We start from the raw sequence: 16,407 nt of genomic DNA, 5'->3' as shown, positions 1-16,407 counted from the left end.
TGGGGACTTTCAATGCGGAATAATCTTTTTGGTACCCTTCCCCAGATCTGTGCCTCGACACAATCCTGTCTCAGAGTCCTACAGACAATTCATTCAACCTCATGACTTGGTTTTTGCTCTGACATGCAGTGTCAACTGTGGGACCTTATATAGACAGGTGTGTGCCTTTCCAAATCATGTCCAATCAATTGAATATACCACAGGTGGACTCCCAAGTTGTAAAACATCTCAAGGATGATCAATGGAATGCACCTGAGCTCAATTTCAATTCCATAACGAAGGGTCTGAATACTTATGTCAATAAGGTATTTATGTTTTTTATAAATTTGAAAACATTTCTAAAAACATGTTTTTGCTTTGTCATTATGGGGTCTTGTTAACAAGCTATAGTTGTGGCAAGTCGGTTAGGACATCTACTTTGCGCATGACAAGTAATTTTCCCAACAATTGTTTACAGACAGATTATTTCACATATAATTCACTGTATCACAATTCCAGTGGGTCAGAAGTTTACATACACTAAGTTGACTGTGCCTTTAAACAGCTTGGAAAATTCCAGAAAATGTCATTGTTTTAGAAAATTCTGATAGGCTAATTTAATAATTTGAGTCAATTGGAGGTGTACCTGTGGATGTATTTCAAGGCCTACCTTCAAACTCAGTGCCTCTTTGCTTGACATCATGGGAAAATCCAAATAAATCAGCCAAGACCTCAGAAAAAGAATGATTTACTTCCACAAGTCTGGTTCATCCGTGGGAGCAATTTCCAAACGCCTGAAGGTACCACGCTCATCTGTACAAACAATAGTACGCAAGTATAAACACCATGGGACCACGCAGCCGTCATACCACTCAGGAAGGAGGCGCGTTCTGTCTACAAGAGATAAACGCACTTTGGTGCAAAAAGTGCAAATCAATCCCAGAACAACAGCAAAGGACCTTGTGAAGATGCTGGAGTAAACGGGTACAAAAGTGTCTATATCCACAGTAAAACGAGTCCTATATCAACATAACCTGAAAGGCCGCTCAGCAAGGAAGAAGCCACAGCTCCAAAACCGCCATAAAAAAAACAGACTACGGCTTGCAACTGCACATGGGGACTTTTTGGAGAAATGTCCTCCAGTCTAATGAAACAAAAATAGAACTGTTTGGCCATAATGACCCTTGTTACATTTGGAGGAAAAGGGGGAGGCTTGCAAGACAAAGAACAACATCCCAACCGTGAAGCACGGGGTGGCAGCATCATGTTGTGGGGGTGCTTTGCTGCAGGAGGGACTGGTGCACTTCACAAAACAGATGACATCATGAGGGGGAAAATTATGTGGATATCTTGAAGCAACATCTCAAAACATCAGTCAGGAAGTTAAAGCTTGGTCGCAAATGGGTCTTCCAAATGGACAATGACCCCAAGCATACTTCCAAAGTTGTGGCAAAATGGCTTAAGGACAAAATGGTGGCCATCACAAAGGACAACAATAGAAAATTTGTGGGCAGAACTTAAAAAGTGTGCGTGAGCAAAGAGGCCTACAAACCTGACTCAGTTACACCAGCTCTGTCAGGATGAATGGGCTAAATTCACTCAACTAATTGTGGGAAGCTTGTGGAAGGCTACCCAAAATGTTTTTCCCCAAGTTAAACAATTGAAAGGCAATGCTATCAAATACTAATTGAGTGTATGTAAACTTCTGACCCACTGGGAATGTGATGAAAGAAATAAAAGCTGAAAGAAATAATTCTCTCTATTATTCTGACATTTCACATTCTTAACATAAAGTAGTGATCCTAACTGACCTAAAACAGGGAATTTTTACTTGAATTAAATGTCAGGAATTGTGAAAAACTGAGTTTAATGACCTAAGGCTCATATTTCTGTGTGTTATTATGTTATAATTAAGTCTATGATTTGATATTTGATAGAGCAGTCTGACTGAGCGGTGGTAGGCAGCAGCAGGCTCGTAAGCATTCATTCAAACAGGACTTCTGTGCATTTGCCAGCAGCTTTTCGGTGTGCTTTTAGCATTGAGCCGTTTATGACTTCAAGCCTATCAACTCCCGAGATTAGGCTAGTGTAACTGATGTGAAATGGCTAGCTAGTTAGCGGGGTGCGCGCTAATAGCGTTTCAATCGGTGACGTCACTCGCTCTGAGTAGTTGTTCCCCTTGCTCTGCAAGGGCCGTGGCTTTTATGGAGCGATGGGTAACGATGCTTCGAAGGTGGCTGTTGTCGATGTGTCCCTGGTTTGAGCCTAGGTAAGGGCGAGGAAAGGGACGGAAGCTATACTGTTACACTGGCAATACTATAGTGCCTATAAGAACATCCAATAGTCAAAGGTATATGAAATACAAATGGTATAGAGAAATATTCCTATAATAACTACAACCTGAAACTTCTTACATGGAAATATTGAAGACTCATGTTGAAAGGAACCACCAGTTTTCATATGTTCTCATGTTCTGAGCAAGGAACTTAAACGTTAGCTTTTGTACATGGCACATATTGCACTTTTACTTTTTTCCCTAACACTTTTGTTTTTGCATTATTTAAAACAAATTGAACATGTTCCATTATTTATTTGAGGCTAAATTGTTTTTATTGATGTATTATATTAAGTTAAAATAAAAGTGTTCATTCGGTATTGTTGTAATTGTCATTACAAATAAATAAATTGGCCGATTAATCGGTATTGTCTTTTTTTTTTTGGGTCCTCCAATAATCGGTATCGACATTGAAAAATCATAATCGGTCGACCTCTACTTCTGACTGAACTGTATATGATTGTCGTGATCAGGAACTGACTGCGGAACATTCGGCCTCGTTGGCCAGGACCATAAATACGAGTTAGGTACAGTGAAAGAACACTACCAGCCCAAAACATCAATCCCATACCAAACATATTGTATTGTATTGCTACAGCACAACTGCTGTTCCACTGATACAGCCGTATACTGCTACTTCAATTGGCTAGACTCTTGCAAAGCTGTCCAACAAAATATTAAAACGTATTCAATATGTTATTTTCACTGACTCTGGGTTGAGGTGGAACTTCTTCAATTTGTCATCTAGGCCTGGGATGTCCCTGAGGTCAGCACCGATGATGCAGTGCCTGTTTGAGTCTAGGCTGTGGCTATCTGAAACACACACAGACAATACAAATGAAGACTAAGTGAAAATCAAATGTCACCATAAGAGACAATCCCATTCAGTTATCATGTTGATTTGTATCAGTCAATGTCTTTAAAATCATGACTTAGTAATAATGAATCTGTGGAATAGGTCTCAATGAGAGGTTTTGACAGCAGTGGTTTTGTCCCGAAGAGGTGCACAACATTATAACTACACATTAAGGTGTGTTTCTTATTAGAGATGATCTCACTACACGTTTAGCTGGACAGGCTCTGCCTCCCTCTACAGGTCAATTTCTGACATTACTGAGACCACAATTATGTCAAAACCAATAAAACTGTGATCTATATGAAGTTTTCTAAAGAGGAAAAATAAAAACGGCTTACTTTTTGTTGTGTATTTTCCTGCCAGCAATCATCGGAAAGTCGACATGGTTTCGAGGTTTTCATCCTAAAAACACAAATATGACAAACAAATGACAATGAAAGTACAAACCAAGGACAAGCATGGATTGTACTGTAAAATAAATGCATTTGTTTAATGGGATTATTAGACCAGTACCTTTAACCTCCAGAAAGTGGTGTCCAGCCCTGCCCCCAGGTTCACTATCTGACAGTTACACACCATCTTCCTGAGGAAGGCATCCAGGTGGTTCATTCCCCGCAAACAGGCATATTAACCTAACAGAAGACAACAGAGATTTAGTAACATAGTATGAAGCAGACCTTCTTCAAGCTATTTAAAAAAAAAAAAATGTTACAAATGTGTTTTTGGCTCTGGCCGATATATACATGGACTTGCCTCAGTTGATTTCTGGAGCCCTTCGTTCTCCTACTGGCCTCACAAAATACTGGACATAGGGGTCTGTCCAGTAGCCTTTACTGGTTGCATATCTGAAAATCAAACAAATGGTAAGTATAACATGCCCAAATGCAGCATACAAAATAATATGCTCCCATTTATGACGGGATAAGATCAAAGTAACATTGAATGATTAAATATGGGCGTGTCATTTACTGGGCACAATCTGAATAAATACTAAAGGCAGGCTGGTTGCTTCTCCGAAGGGAGGCAATTGACTTGTTGCATTCGCATACAATGTTGCAATTCGGATCACCTAGGTAAGCAGCAGCTTGTACATTTGAAAAACAACTTCTACAACACCACATGCATCAGCTGTTCCAATGTGGCTAACATTGGTTAGCTTTGACCGTTGCTTCGCAGCCGAGCAAAAATCTTTACCGGGCAGGTGGTCAAACTCAAGTAGATGGACGAGGTAGATATAATTAGCAACAGTTAAATAATGTACTGTCTGTCACAATTTATGCAAGAAATTCTGAGCTAAGCTGATGTAGCCTGTCTTCAACTTCCGGCATATACAGTATATTTACCCATAATGCAACGCTCAATTCATTTTCCTACGTTTTCATTGGCCTAGTCTCTATCCACCACAACCAATACACGAAATGCATTAAAACGATATTAGATATCTATTTTACGTCTGCTACGTTAGGTTACATCTCAACAGATCTGGGATTGTTACAATGTGTAATTTTAGAGACGCATCAAATGTACTTGGGATTGTTATAATGTATTGTAATGTCCTGGCTAGCTCATAAAGGAACAATTGTCCAGACAGAAAATTGAGTTTACGAATTTACGGTTTATTAACCAAACTCCACACAGGCTACAGTTTGGCCGCAGCCCACGCCAAATAAATGAAAGACACCCTATAAAACAACCGTGACCTTCTCTTGCGAAGACCAGACGTAAGAGAGAGAACAATGGCTAAACATGGTCTTAACATGCAACGCTCCATCCCCCTGCCAAGCCCCCACGCCACTCCACCAACCACCAGGATGCCCGGCTTCAGAACATTCCAGGCATTCTCGTGATTGGCAGATAGCAGGTTGATTGGCATGTCGGACCCCGCGAACACTGGGTGCTGGTAAGTACAACACAACCAATTAATAGCATAATACATAACACACAGCTGTCTCTGTGCGGGTCGCTACACTATCAAGCATATTCTATGTCCAGCGGCGACCCGTCATTCATTTTTTTTTAGGCTTGTCTGTTTTGCATGTTATTTTGGTATATCACTTATCACATATTATTTTGGCATGTCACATATCAGTTTTCAAAAAATGTTTAAAAAAAAATAATAAGTTAATAAAGCCGCATGCAAACATGGTCTCTTTTTTGTTTTCTTGAGTAAGGGAGCTCCAAAATGCAGGTGTTTCAGCCTAGAACAGTACTTTCTGTGGTGTTGGGGCAAGCCAGCAGAAAATACGGAGCTTTGCGCAATGATTGGCTCAGTGTTCTGTCACTCATAAGGACACTACGTCACTGCCAAGGGTAGAGCTCGAAAAAATTCAAGCTCCTTGGGTGCTGCCATAGAGTTACATTAGAAGTGCCCATCCAAGTAGGCTCAAGGTCATTGGCCCGAGATAAAATGACATCAAATCACGTTATATCTACAGTAGCTTTGATTGGAATGATAATGTCAACATCATACTTTCAAAATCCTAGCTAGCAGTCATCATCATGAATGAAGTTGACAATCTACTGGAAAATCATTTTTAATCCTTGTCATATGAAGATAAATAACGAAGATACATTTTAGATTAAACGTATCGGTGCTCATTGGACATAAATATTACACAACAAGTTTGAAATCGTAAATTCAACAATGAGTGGTTTGGAAGGAATCAGTGGCTAACGGCAAGCATTGCAAAATCAATCATTAGCCTGCTATTCAGTGGAGTGGCTGTGAGGTCCCAAATCTAAGATTAAGGTTCTCTTTTCCTAGTTTCAAGTTATAAACATTTAACATTGGACATATGCTGTCAATGAAGCATGATTTTGCCGCGCACATAACAACTGTTAACTCAGAACTGCAAAGTGAGTTCAAGACAACTGGAAAAACGAGCTACGACTGGGAAAATACGTTTTGAACTTTCATCCAACTTGTAAATCGAGAACTCTGGCCTCTTTCTAGAGCTACGAACTGAAGATCACTGACGTCATCATGATTTGATCTTTTTTCCCCCAGTTCCCGGTTGTCTTGAAAGCACAATAAATCTAGAGAATGCCAGACTTTGATGACAAAATTTGCCCACTAAGGTCCACCGCGCCACCTTCCTGTTCAACTGAGCAGAGCACAACGGTGAGTCCAAACATGTCGTGAATGCTGCTGCATAAATTATGTAATATGCCAGGAAGATATGTATACTGTAGCTAAGAAAGTAATACTAAGTGCAGTAGTGTAAAGTACTTAGGTAAAAATACTTTAAAGTACTACTTAAGTAGTTTTTTAAGGTATCTGTACTTTACTTTACTATTTATATTTTTGACAACTTTTACTTTTACACTACATTCCTAAAGAAAAGTGTACTTTTTACTCCACACATTTTCCCTGACACCCAAAAGTACTCGTTTCATTTTGAATGATTAGTGTTAGTAATTAAATATGTAGAAGGGTGAGCCGGTCAAGGATCGATTCAGACAAAGTGGTAAATTGTATGACAAGCGACAGTTTATTCAGAGTGAAGATATCTGGTACCGCGTAATTACGGCTCTCCCGTTAGCTCGCACAGAACAGCAGGAAAAGAGGCCGTTAACAGTCAGCACACCCCTTATATGTGGAACAGAAAGTAGGTTGATTCTAGAAGATCGGATCTTTGGATTGGTTCAGGCTGGGTGTAGTCTGTAGTCTTCCGCCATTGGCTCAGTTGTCTGTCCGTCATCGTAGAATCCTCTTCGGGCACACAATGTTCGGCTAGAAAGGAGATTATGTGTGTGCGCTGGTTTGGCAGTTAGTGTGTAATGTGGGAGCTATCCTGTAGGGGACCCCACAGGCTTTACTGTGAGTTGTAGCCATGTATTAGCAGTAGGCTGGTCACCTGCATAAGAAATAGCATTTCTTTACATTAGCAGGACAGGAAAATTGTCTAATTCATGTGCTTATCAAGAGAACATCCCTGGTCATCCCTGCTGCCTCTGATCTGGTGGACTCACTAAACACATGCTTTGTCTGTAAATTATGTCTGAGTGTTGAATTGTGCCTCTGGCTATCCGTAAATAAAAAAACAAGAAAATGATGCCGTCTGGTTTGCGTAATATAAGACATTTTAAATTATTTATACTTTTTTTTTATACTTAAGTATATTTTAGCGATTACATTTACTTTTGATACTTAAGTATATTTGAAACCAAATACATTTAAACTTTTACTCAAGTAGTATTTTACTGGATGACTTTTACTTGAGTCATTTTCTATTAAGGTATCATTACATTTACTCAAGTATGGCAATTGGGCACTTTTTCTACCACTGACTAAGTGGATGTGGTGTAGCAAACTGTATGTGCTTCACCCTAATAATTTGGTCTATTTTCATCTCTTAATTCCACCTACTGTTCTGATTTGGTGGTGCACATGTAGCCTATAACCTGATTTTGAGAAATGTAATCATTGAATATTGTAAGAGTTTTCATTGTCTGCTTATATGCTCCCTTTATTTATCCTTTATTTATGGTGTCCTTTATTTATGGTTCTTTATGTATGGTTTATATGCCCCCTTTATTTATATTGTAACGACCCTGGGTTTATAAGCGCGGAAATCGACTCTGCGGTTCAGCATGCTTTTGCGGCACAGTCGATAGCGCGCCGGACCTCGGGCTAGAAGGTCGAGGGCTCGTGACCTGCTCCCTGCCTGTTTCATTACATTGGTGTCAGAAGTGATCGGACCTTGCATCCTGGAATGGTAGTATTGCGAAGAATGTGCAAAGTGAAATAAAAATAATGGGGTGCAACTTTATCAGTAAAACCTTCTCTCTTCTATTTTATCTTATCTTATTTGATCTACTTTAAGATTATTTAAATTAATTAAATTGTTTTACATTAATCATGAGAATCAGATGACGACACATGTCCATCTATCACTGTGATAGACTGCATCCAAAACATTTTGTAAATGACCATTATTGGTAGGATGGTCAATTTTACAAGGGTATGTTTGGCAGCATGAGTGAAGGATGCTTTGTTGCGAAATAGGAAGCCAATTCTAGATTTAACTTTGGATTGGAGATGTTTGATATGGGTCTGGAAGGAGAGTTTACAGTCTAACCAGACACCTAAGTATTTGTAGTTGTCCACGTATTCTAAGTCAGAGCCGTCCAGGCTAGAAGGTCGAGGGCTCGTGACCTGCTCCCTGCCTGTTTCATTACATTGGTGTCAGAAGTGATCGGACCTTGCATCCACGACATTAATCATGAGAATCAGATGACGACACATGTCACGTAAGTAGACGTGTATTGAGACGTCACTGGTAGGCGCGCGTACCGCAATGAGACGTCACTGGTAGGCGATTAGGGAGTGAAAGTTGATGATAAATTGTTGTTGATGAAGACGAGGCCTGATGTCAACAACTGATTATGTATGTCATTGAACAACAGTTTGATATTTCAACTAAACTGATTGTTTTAATAGCTATGTGTACATTTTGCTGCGTAATGTTGGCATATTCAACATCTTCATGATAAAAAAACTCATCCAGAGGTCAGTGCAAATTCTGCAGTACTGAATTGTGTCACTGGAGCGAGCAAGATGACTTTCGTAAACTGTCCCAAGCCCCACAGTCAGCAGCACATTTAACAGTGCTGGGGATGGCGGTATATGGATGCTTTTGCAACCTATTCTTCCTGCCACCCATTCAACGCCATCATCAGCTTGTGCTGGCAAAGAGAGAGGTGTGCTGCTAGCTAGCTGGTTGGGAAAAGTGTTCGACGGTGGTTAGCCAGATAGATATTCAGCATAAAGGCTGCAAGCAGTCAGCGGAACTCTGGATGGTTTTCTAGCTTTTTGATAAAATACATGGCTTTAATGATGTCGTCAGCACGCGACGGAATAACTTTTTTCTGAAACAACCACTTGAAGACTAACCTAAACTAGCTAGCTAAAAAGTGACTAGTTATTTTAATTGGTTCATAGCTTTAGCTAGCTGCAAGCTAATCTTCGACACAAAGCTACTGACTGTTAGTTGGCTATATTGTGAACTTCATGGCCAACAAAAGGACTCTTGTCTGATGAAGCACATCACAGGATTTACTTTTCCAGTTCTAAAAAGTAGCACGACTCCACTGGAGAAGGACGCAAAATGAAGAAACAGTTCAATCGGATGAAACAACTCGCCAACCAAACAGTTGGCAGGCAAGTAACATTAGCTGTTGCTAAATTGTTAACAATCTAGCAATTTGTTAGCTAGCAAGTTCTGTCTTTTGATTTTCTACATCGTTGTGTATGAATAAAAAACAGCTGGTAACGTCAAGGCTTTAATCCTAGATCTAATGTTATTGTCCCATTTTATCTGGAGTATTATTCATCAAGGAAAGAGTGCTGAGGTTTCCTAAACTCTTCACACGTTTCTGTATAACGGTTTTGTTACATGACTGTAAGTCTAAACGTTTCCAGTTAGTTTCATGGTGAATTTAGCATCACATCTAATCTCCAGGATGCATTCCGCACATTTTACATCGGTAACAGGCAGATTTGCAACTCCTACTGCTGAGCAAGCTGAAGATATTTGACAGCTCTTATCCAAGCACTGTGGCGATGCACTACTTCACATGATGGCAGATGCTGGAGCTACATGGTATAGGAAAGTGCATGCCCTGCAACAGCTGTTATTCAACTTATTGTCCCCAATCTAACTGACATTTAAAGAAGAGATTCAGGCTATTTTTCCTGGTGTTTGTGTGTGTGCACAGATTCCAGTAGATCAGGGAGTCACCAGTCCTCCAACTCTGCCAGGCCATGTCAATTCAATGCCATGTCAGCCTAATCTGCTGAGGCAGCCAGGACAATCAAGTTCGATCAACTGATGCTGACGACCAAGAGCTAACATCCTTATTTACATTTGTGTGGCTCAAGACAGCACAGGTGTGTTAAAGGCCCCCAGAACAGTTCCACCTCTAGTATTTATGCTCTTGCATTCCACTTTCACTCAGGCTAAACACAAAACTGCCGATTCAAACCCTCTGGAGTTGCATTTGGCACACAAAATGACAGTCCGCAAGATTTAACGCATAACGCATTAAACAAGCTACATAATGCTTGAGATGGGGCGGCAGGGTAGCCTAGTGGTTAGAGCGTTGGACTAGTAACCGGAATCCCCGAGCTGACAAGGTACAAATCTGTCGTTCAGTTAACCCACTGATCTTAGGCCGTCATTGAAAATAAGAATTTGTTCTTAACTGACTTGCCTAGTTAAATAAAGGTCAAATAAAAAAGATAAGTATGGCACAATATAGTCTGATTAATCAGTCTGTAATACACAATTAATTGGTATATACCATCTGCAATTAATGCCTGTAAATCGTGTAAATGTATTGTACAACCCAGAATGTTGAAGGCCTACTCTACCGGTTGTCTGTGTGGTTTGTCCTTCAGCTGCTCAATTTGAGGCAAAATATCCACAGGAAAGTATTGTTTACCTGACTTAGAGAGCCGGTAGCATTTGGTTTGGTTTGTCACGAGGTGAAGTTAGTTTTATGTTTTCCGTTTTCTCTCGTAAATAGCTGTTGAACTAAGCATGCCATGACAATAAAACATTTATATTCTCAATCAGGGGAGGATGGAGAAGAATCCATACCTTTTGTTGTTTTGAATTGTAGATATGTATTTTTAAGATGAACAATATTTTCTCATTTCGAGCAGCTGAAGGACAGACAACTGGTAGAGTAAGTTTATTATTATTATTTTTTCTACATTCTGACTTGTAAGAAACAATTACAAAATTGATCAGGCAGTAGTTGCAGGTTGTATATACCAATTAATTGTGTATTAGAGCCTGACCAACCATAGCCTAGGCACCCTGGCCTATTTGCCAGTAGTGGAACCACCCTTGAGAGAACAGCCCTTTAAAGAAGTGCAATCTTTGGGAATATCTTGGCATCGGATCTCTAATTCCATAGGTTTTTTTCCATGGCGGGAGATATAGAACCTCCATGTAACAGTACCCTTGAAAAGGAGAGGCCTGCCCTGCGTTGCCCCGCCTTGAGTAATGGAGGAAAGGTGACTAGGAAAGAAAGCAATTGAAGAGTTTTGAAAAACAGCAAAGATAACATCTCAGACTGGGACGTTTTGCTCTGCTCTCGTTAAAGTATAAAAAAGTCACCTAGAAATAATCTGTGGAAATGCCACAAATACGTGGATTGGAACATAGATTTGAATCTGAATGTCCATTCTACAATTTATAATTCTATGGGGAGAAACAATGTTCAAAGGATCTAGCTCTAATTCTATAAAATATCTGCAAGGCTAAGCTACTCTGTACTTTTTGTCCCACTGGCATCATTTGATTGGCAATTTAGCACTGAGAAACATCCAAGTTGCCATCTCCAATTAGGACTAATCCTGGCATGTTGTTTTGTGTAACCGTATCCTGAGAGTGCTCACAGAGTATCCCATTAATGTTCCTTCAGCGCTGTGCCGCTGGCTCAGGGTCCACAGACAGGACCGCTGGAATACTCAACATCTCTTCACTGTATTTGACTAACAGTAAATCAGGAGTGTGTGTGTGATGCGGAAAGCAGACGTGTGTGTGTGTGTGTGAGAGGATCTGTTTGTGTGCAAGCTACAAGCGTGCATGTGAATGTGTGTGATAGACGAGGGCCCTTAGCCTGTTCCTGTGATTGTGCCGGAGCAGAACACTGTGTTCAGCAGTCAGCTACTCTGAGGAAATCTCTCATTCTTCACCAAACAGGAAATGGCCCCCCAGAGAAGTGCTGTTTCTAAGAAGAGAGAATGGGTGAAAAAACACTGGCGTGACCAACGCAAGGGCAGTAACTGTGTCAAAGACCATGTGGATCCTTACCTGCTCTCGTTTCTTGATTTGAGCTCCCAAGTTCTTGAACGCCTCAGACAGATAGAAGCTGGTGAGGTACCTCTGTGGTGATAGTGGGATTAGATCTGTACATTAGTGATGATAAGATGGGGCCTTTTCAAGCGGAGTGGTGAGATGATTGAGTAAGGAGTCTAGCCACAGCTTGTCACAGACAGGTTGCACATCTCAGCAGAGTTGTTTAAAACCACAAGACATTCTTCAGTTCCTTAGTTTCCCAAAGGGTTGGGTGTCAGTGAAGTATGCGTTTGTCTGTTCTTGTAATAATTTGCTTTGTGGAACTCTGTGGTAGATCCATTTGACACTGAAATTGACAGATCAGAAGTGGGCTCAGCTCATCTTTGCACAACATCTTGTAAAACCAGACAGGAACAGTAGGCTACTTCACACCAATAGGCATTATAGCTACTCAGTTGTGCACAAGTCCTATCCTTTCATCTCTATTCGATATCCATTATCTTGTGAGCCCTGAGCGGCCAACTGTTGCTAACATAACAAACTCAACCTCCTCTCCAAGCTGATTGAGTGTTGAGAAGGCCAGCAACACCCCCTATAAAGTATTAATTTACCCTCTCGATAGCACGTTGCCATGGAGACCATTCTCTGGCTGGTGGCAGGGTGTAGCCTAACTTATGTTGTTCAGTGATCCAAGTAACCCTGTTCTGTTGTAGCCAGCTAGCTAGGTCACAAAGCTACCTCGTGGTTAGTCAGTGACACAGTTCTACAGAGCCTAGTGTTGTCAGTCAGCTCCATTCACTCTGCTAGCCCAGGTCAGCTGACAGAGGCTAAACAATTGTTGTTTTGTTGCTCCTGGGCTGGGACATCATAGTAGGTCTATTTTTAGTGATGCAGTTTAGTTTGAGTATGGTTGAGTGAGTGAATGTGGCATTTGTTATTGAAAATGGGCAACTCATCTTTGTTTATACACCAAATAACTGTCCTGTGGTTTAGTAATATGTTTTAAAGTGTGTTTCTCTCTGTAGTCCTATAGATGTGGTGAGTAATGTCTCATATGTCCCCCCAGGCCCTGGCTGCCTGCTGCCGCTGGAACCAGGTCTGTCCCAAATGGCACCCTACTCCCTTTATAGTGCACTACTTTTGCTATTTGGAACACAGACCATGTCTTCTGGTTTCGGAGGTTGAATGTCCATCTGGCCTCACCAGGCAGCTAGGCTTCAGGTTCCAGAAAACGTCTCTTGACTCTAATCTCCCCTGGATTTGGTTTTGGGGCCTGGCTTGCAGCCTCTCGCTCTCTCTCTCTCTCTCTCTCTCTCTCGTGTTCTCTCTCTCTCTCGTTCTCTCTCGTTCTCTCTCGCGCGTTCTCTCTCTCTCTCGCGTTCTCTCTCTCTCTCGCGCGTTCTCTCTCTCTCGCGTTCTCTCTCTCTCGCGCTCTCTCTCTCTCTGCCTCCTTATCTGTCTCTTGCTCTGCCTCCCTCTCTATCTAATACAATTTAAAGGGTTGTTATTGGCATGGGTAAACATATGTTTACCCATTGCCAAAGCAAGTGAAATAATGTTTTTCTCAATTTTGTTTAACATTACATTTTCAAAAGGATAAAAATATTTCAAATGTTATTATCCTCAATTTACAGTGTTTTTAACAATGTAAACAATTTTCAAATTCTTTGGGTCTGTGTGACCTGTGTGAAAAATGTCTCTAATATGGTCATACCTTTGGCTGGAGGTAAGGAAGGGCAGCTCAGTTTCCACATTTTGTGGGCAGTGGGCACAGTCTTCTCTCGAGAGCCATGTCTGCCTATGGCGGCCTCTCTTAATAGCAAGGCTATGCTCACTCGGTCTGTACACAGTCAAGGGTTTTCTTCATTTTGGGTCAAATGGTGGTGATAGTGGTCAGTTATTCTGCTACTGTGTATTCTCTGTTTAGGGCCAAATAACATTTTAGTTTGCTCTGTTTTTTTTTTTTTTTGTTGATTATTTCCAGTGTCAAATAGTTGTTTGATTCTAATTGTGTTGCTTCCAGGGGCTTGGTGGAGTGTGTGTGTGTGTGTGTGTGAACAGAGCCCCAGAACCAGCTGGTGAGGGGACTCTTCTCTAGGTAGTGTTGTCATGATATCAGTATCACGATACTAGGAAATAAGGAAGCAAAGGAAACAAAATATGAAGCAAACTCAATGTCTTGAGGAAAACAGTCCTAATGATGATTAACAGCCTTGTGTTTTCACCCAGATGCACATTTCTTTGTTGCATGCTATAGCACACTATTTTACCAAAGTAGGTTTTAAAGGACCATAGTGTTTAGTCTGCTTCGTGTTTTTTTTCCAAGGAAAAGCTGGTGTCGTAGTATCGCGATACTGGTATCATGACAACACTATCTCTAGGTTTATCTATTTGTAGGTGAGGGATTTTATGGTGGAATGTGTGAGTATCACTGCCTTTTAGGTGGTTGTAGAATATAACAGCTCTTTTTCTGGATTTTGATAATTGGCAGGTATTTCATAATTTTGCTCTGCATGCATTGTTTAGGATTTTGCATTGTATCTGAAGGATATTTTTGCAGAGTCTCAATCGAGTGTTTGTCCAATTTTGTGAATTCTTGGTTGGTGAGTGAACCCCAGACCTCACAACCATGGAGAGCAATGGGTTCTATTTAACCAATAAGGCCCAAGAGTGTGTGGTATATGGCCAATATACCATAGCTAAGTGCTATTAAGCATGACACAATGCAGAGTGCCTGGATACAGCCATATACCACTGACCCCTGAGGTGCCTTATTGCTATTATAAACAGGTTACAAATGTAATTAGAGCAGTAAAAATAAATGTTTTGTCATACTCATGGTAGACTGTGTTATTTGCCACAGCTGGAGTTTGCCAAAAGGCACCTGAAGAGACTATGAGAAACCAAGATTGAACTCTTTGGCCTGAATGCCAAGCCTCACGTCTGGAGGAAACCTGGCACCATCCCTACAGTGAAGCATAGTAGTGGCAGCATCATGCTGTGGGGATGTTTTATCAGCGGCAGCGACTGGGAGACCAGACGGGATCGAAGGAAAGATGAACAGAGCAAAGTACAGAGATCCTTGCTGACAACCTCCTCCAGAGTGTTCAGGACCTCAGACTGGGGTGACGGTTCACCTTCCAACAGGACAACAACCGTAAGCACACAGCCAAGACAACGCAGGAGTGGCTTCAGAACAAGTCTCTGAATGTCCTTGAGTGGCCCAGGCGGAGCCTGGACTTGAACCCGATCTAACATCTCTGGAAAGACCTGAAAATAGCTGTGCAGCAACGGTCCCCATCCAACCTGACAGAGCTTGAGAGGATTTGCGGAGATGAATGGGAGAAACTCCCCAAATACAGGTGTGCTAAGCTTGTAGCGTCATACCCAAGAAGACTCAAGGCTATAAACGCTGCCAAAGGTGCTTCAGCAAAGTACTGAGTAAAGGGTCTGAATAGTTATGTAAATGTAATATTTCAGTTTTTGATTTTGTATAAATTAGCAAACATTTCTAAAAATCTGTTTTTGCTTTGTCATTATGGGGTATTGTGTGCAGATTGAGGGGGGGGGATATTAAATACATTTTAGAATAAGGCTGTAACGTAACAAAATGTGGGAAAAAATCAAGGGTTCTGAATACTTTCCGAAGGCCCTGTAGAGCATTTCTTAATAGCATGCAGTTCGTTCGGCTTCGATACCTCATGGTTGAGTATTGCTCTGTTACTATAGTGCACAGAGCCCTGTTTTTGAAAGAGAATAGGGACTTTGCTGAGTTTAAGGCTCTAGTTACTGACTGCAGTTTAACATCTGACTTGAGAACAGTTCTCTGTACATCAGCCCTAACCTAAGCAGGATGATCTTAACAGTAAAACTGTACCAGGACCAGTTGGCAAGGGCAAAAGTTACAAGCTACAAAACGGAGGTTACGTTACTTGTAGTAGGAATAGGGAAGGTCACAATTCTGTTTGTACACTTGTTTACATGGATATGCTTCTCAATAAACACTTATTTGAAACAAGCCATTACACTTTATTATTATCATGGCCTGTCTTTATTATTATTATTCAGGCTATTACTTATTAATCAACAAATTACGAAATTCCAGGTTTGAGAGGATCTGTTGCGTTTTTGTATTAACACAACATTATTAATGGAGACAAAATGGTAGGCCGTCATTGTAAATAATAATTTGTTCTTAACTGACTTGCTTGGCTAAATAAAGGTTAAATAAAATACAAATTAAAAACGGAGTCAAAATCAAGATATGCCTACCTTGTGCTTGTCTGTTGGCTTTTCTGCATATCATTTTTTTAATACACATCCTACAAAACCCATCGGTCTCCGTTTGAATGGTTTTCTCCCACTTTTCTCGAAATATTTGCATAATGTCACACACCCTGCTGCTGCGATCATTCGATGGCATT

At 40.8% G+C, this 16,407-nt stretch overlaps 1 protein-coding gene and 2 long non-coding RNA genes across 3 annotated transcripts in view; 2 read left to right on the top strand and 1 right to left on the bottom strand.

Annotated features, from left to right (window-relative positions):
* Positions 1-1,478: 1,478 nt before the first annotated feature.
* On the bottom strand, positions 1,479-4,929 carry LOC115112639 (uncharacterized). Its single transcript, XR_003860984.2, has 5 exons — positions 4,365-4,929; positions 3,924-4,015; positions 3,684-3,802; positions 3,509-3,572; positions 1,479-3,127 (listed from the first exon to the last, which is right to left on the bottom strand). It is a non-coding gene; the product is annotated as an uncharacterized LOC115112639 (long non-coding RNA).
* A 3,559-nt stretch (positions 4,930-8,488) lies between these two features.
* The window catches only part of LOC115112895 (rho GTPase-activating protein 17-like), a 30,930-nt gene continuing 23,011 nt past the window's right edge, over positions 8,489-16,407 (top strand). Inside the window, exon 1 of the mRNA XM_065016514.1 lies at positions 8,489-9,333. Within this exon, the coding sequence (XP_064872586.1) occupies positions 9,281-9,333 (53 nt within the window). The 5' untranslated portion in view covers positions 8,489-9,280. The remainder of the gene's footprint in view (positions 9,334-16,407) is intronic.
* On the top strand, positions 9,343-16,005 carry LOC135570481 (uncharacterized). The gene is made up of 2 exons (XR_010463542.1): positions 9,343-13,079; positions 14,847-16,005. It is a non-coding gene; the product is annotated as an uncharacterized LOC135570481 (long non-coding RNA).

The sequence above is a fragment of the Oncorhynchus nerka genome, unplaced genomic scaffold, assembly GCF_034236695.1.
Source record: "Oncorhynchus nerka isolate Pitt River unplaced genomic scaffold, Oner_Uvic_2.0 unplaced_scaffold_7___fragment_2___debris, whole genome shotgun sequence".
Classification (NCBI taxonomy): Eukaryota; Metazoa; Chordata; class Actinopteri; order Salmoniformes; family Salmonidae; genus Oncorhynchus; species Oncorhynchus nerka.
The sequence above is the reverse complement of the archived record's forward strand: the minus strand, read 5'-3'. Positions and strand labels throughout refer to the sequence as shown.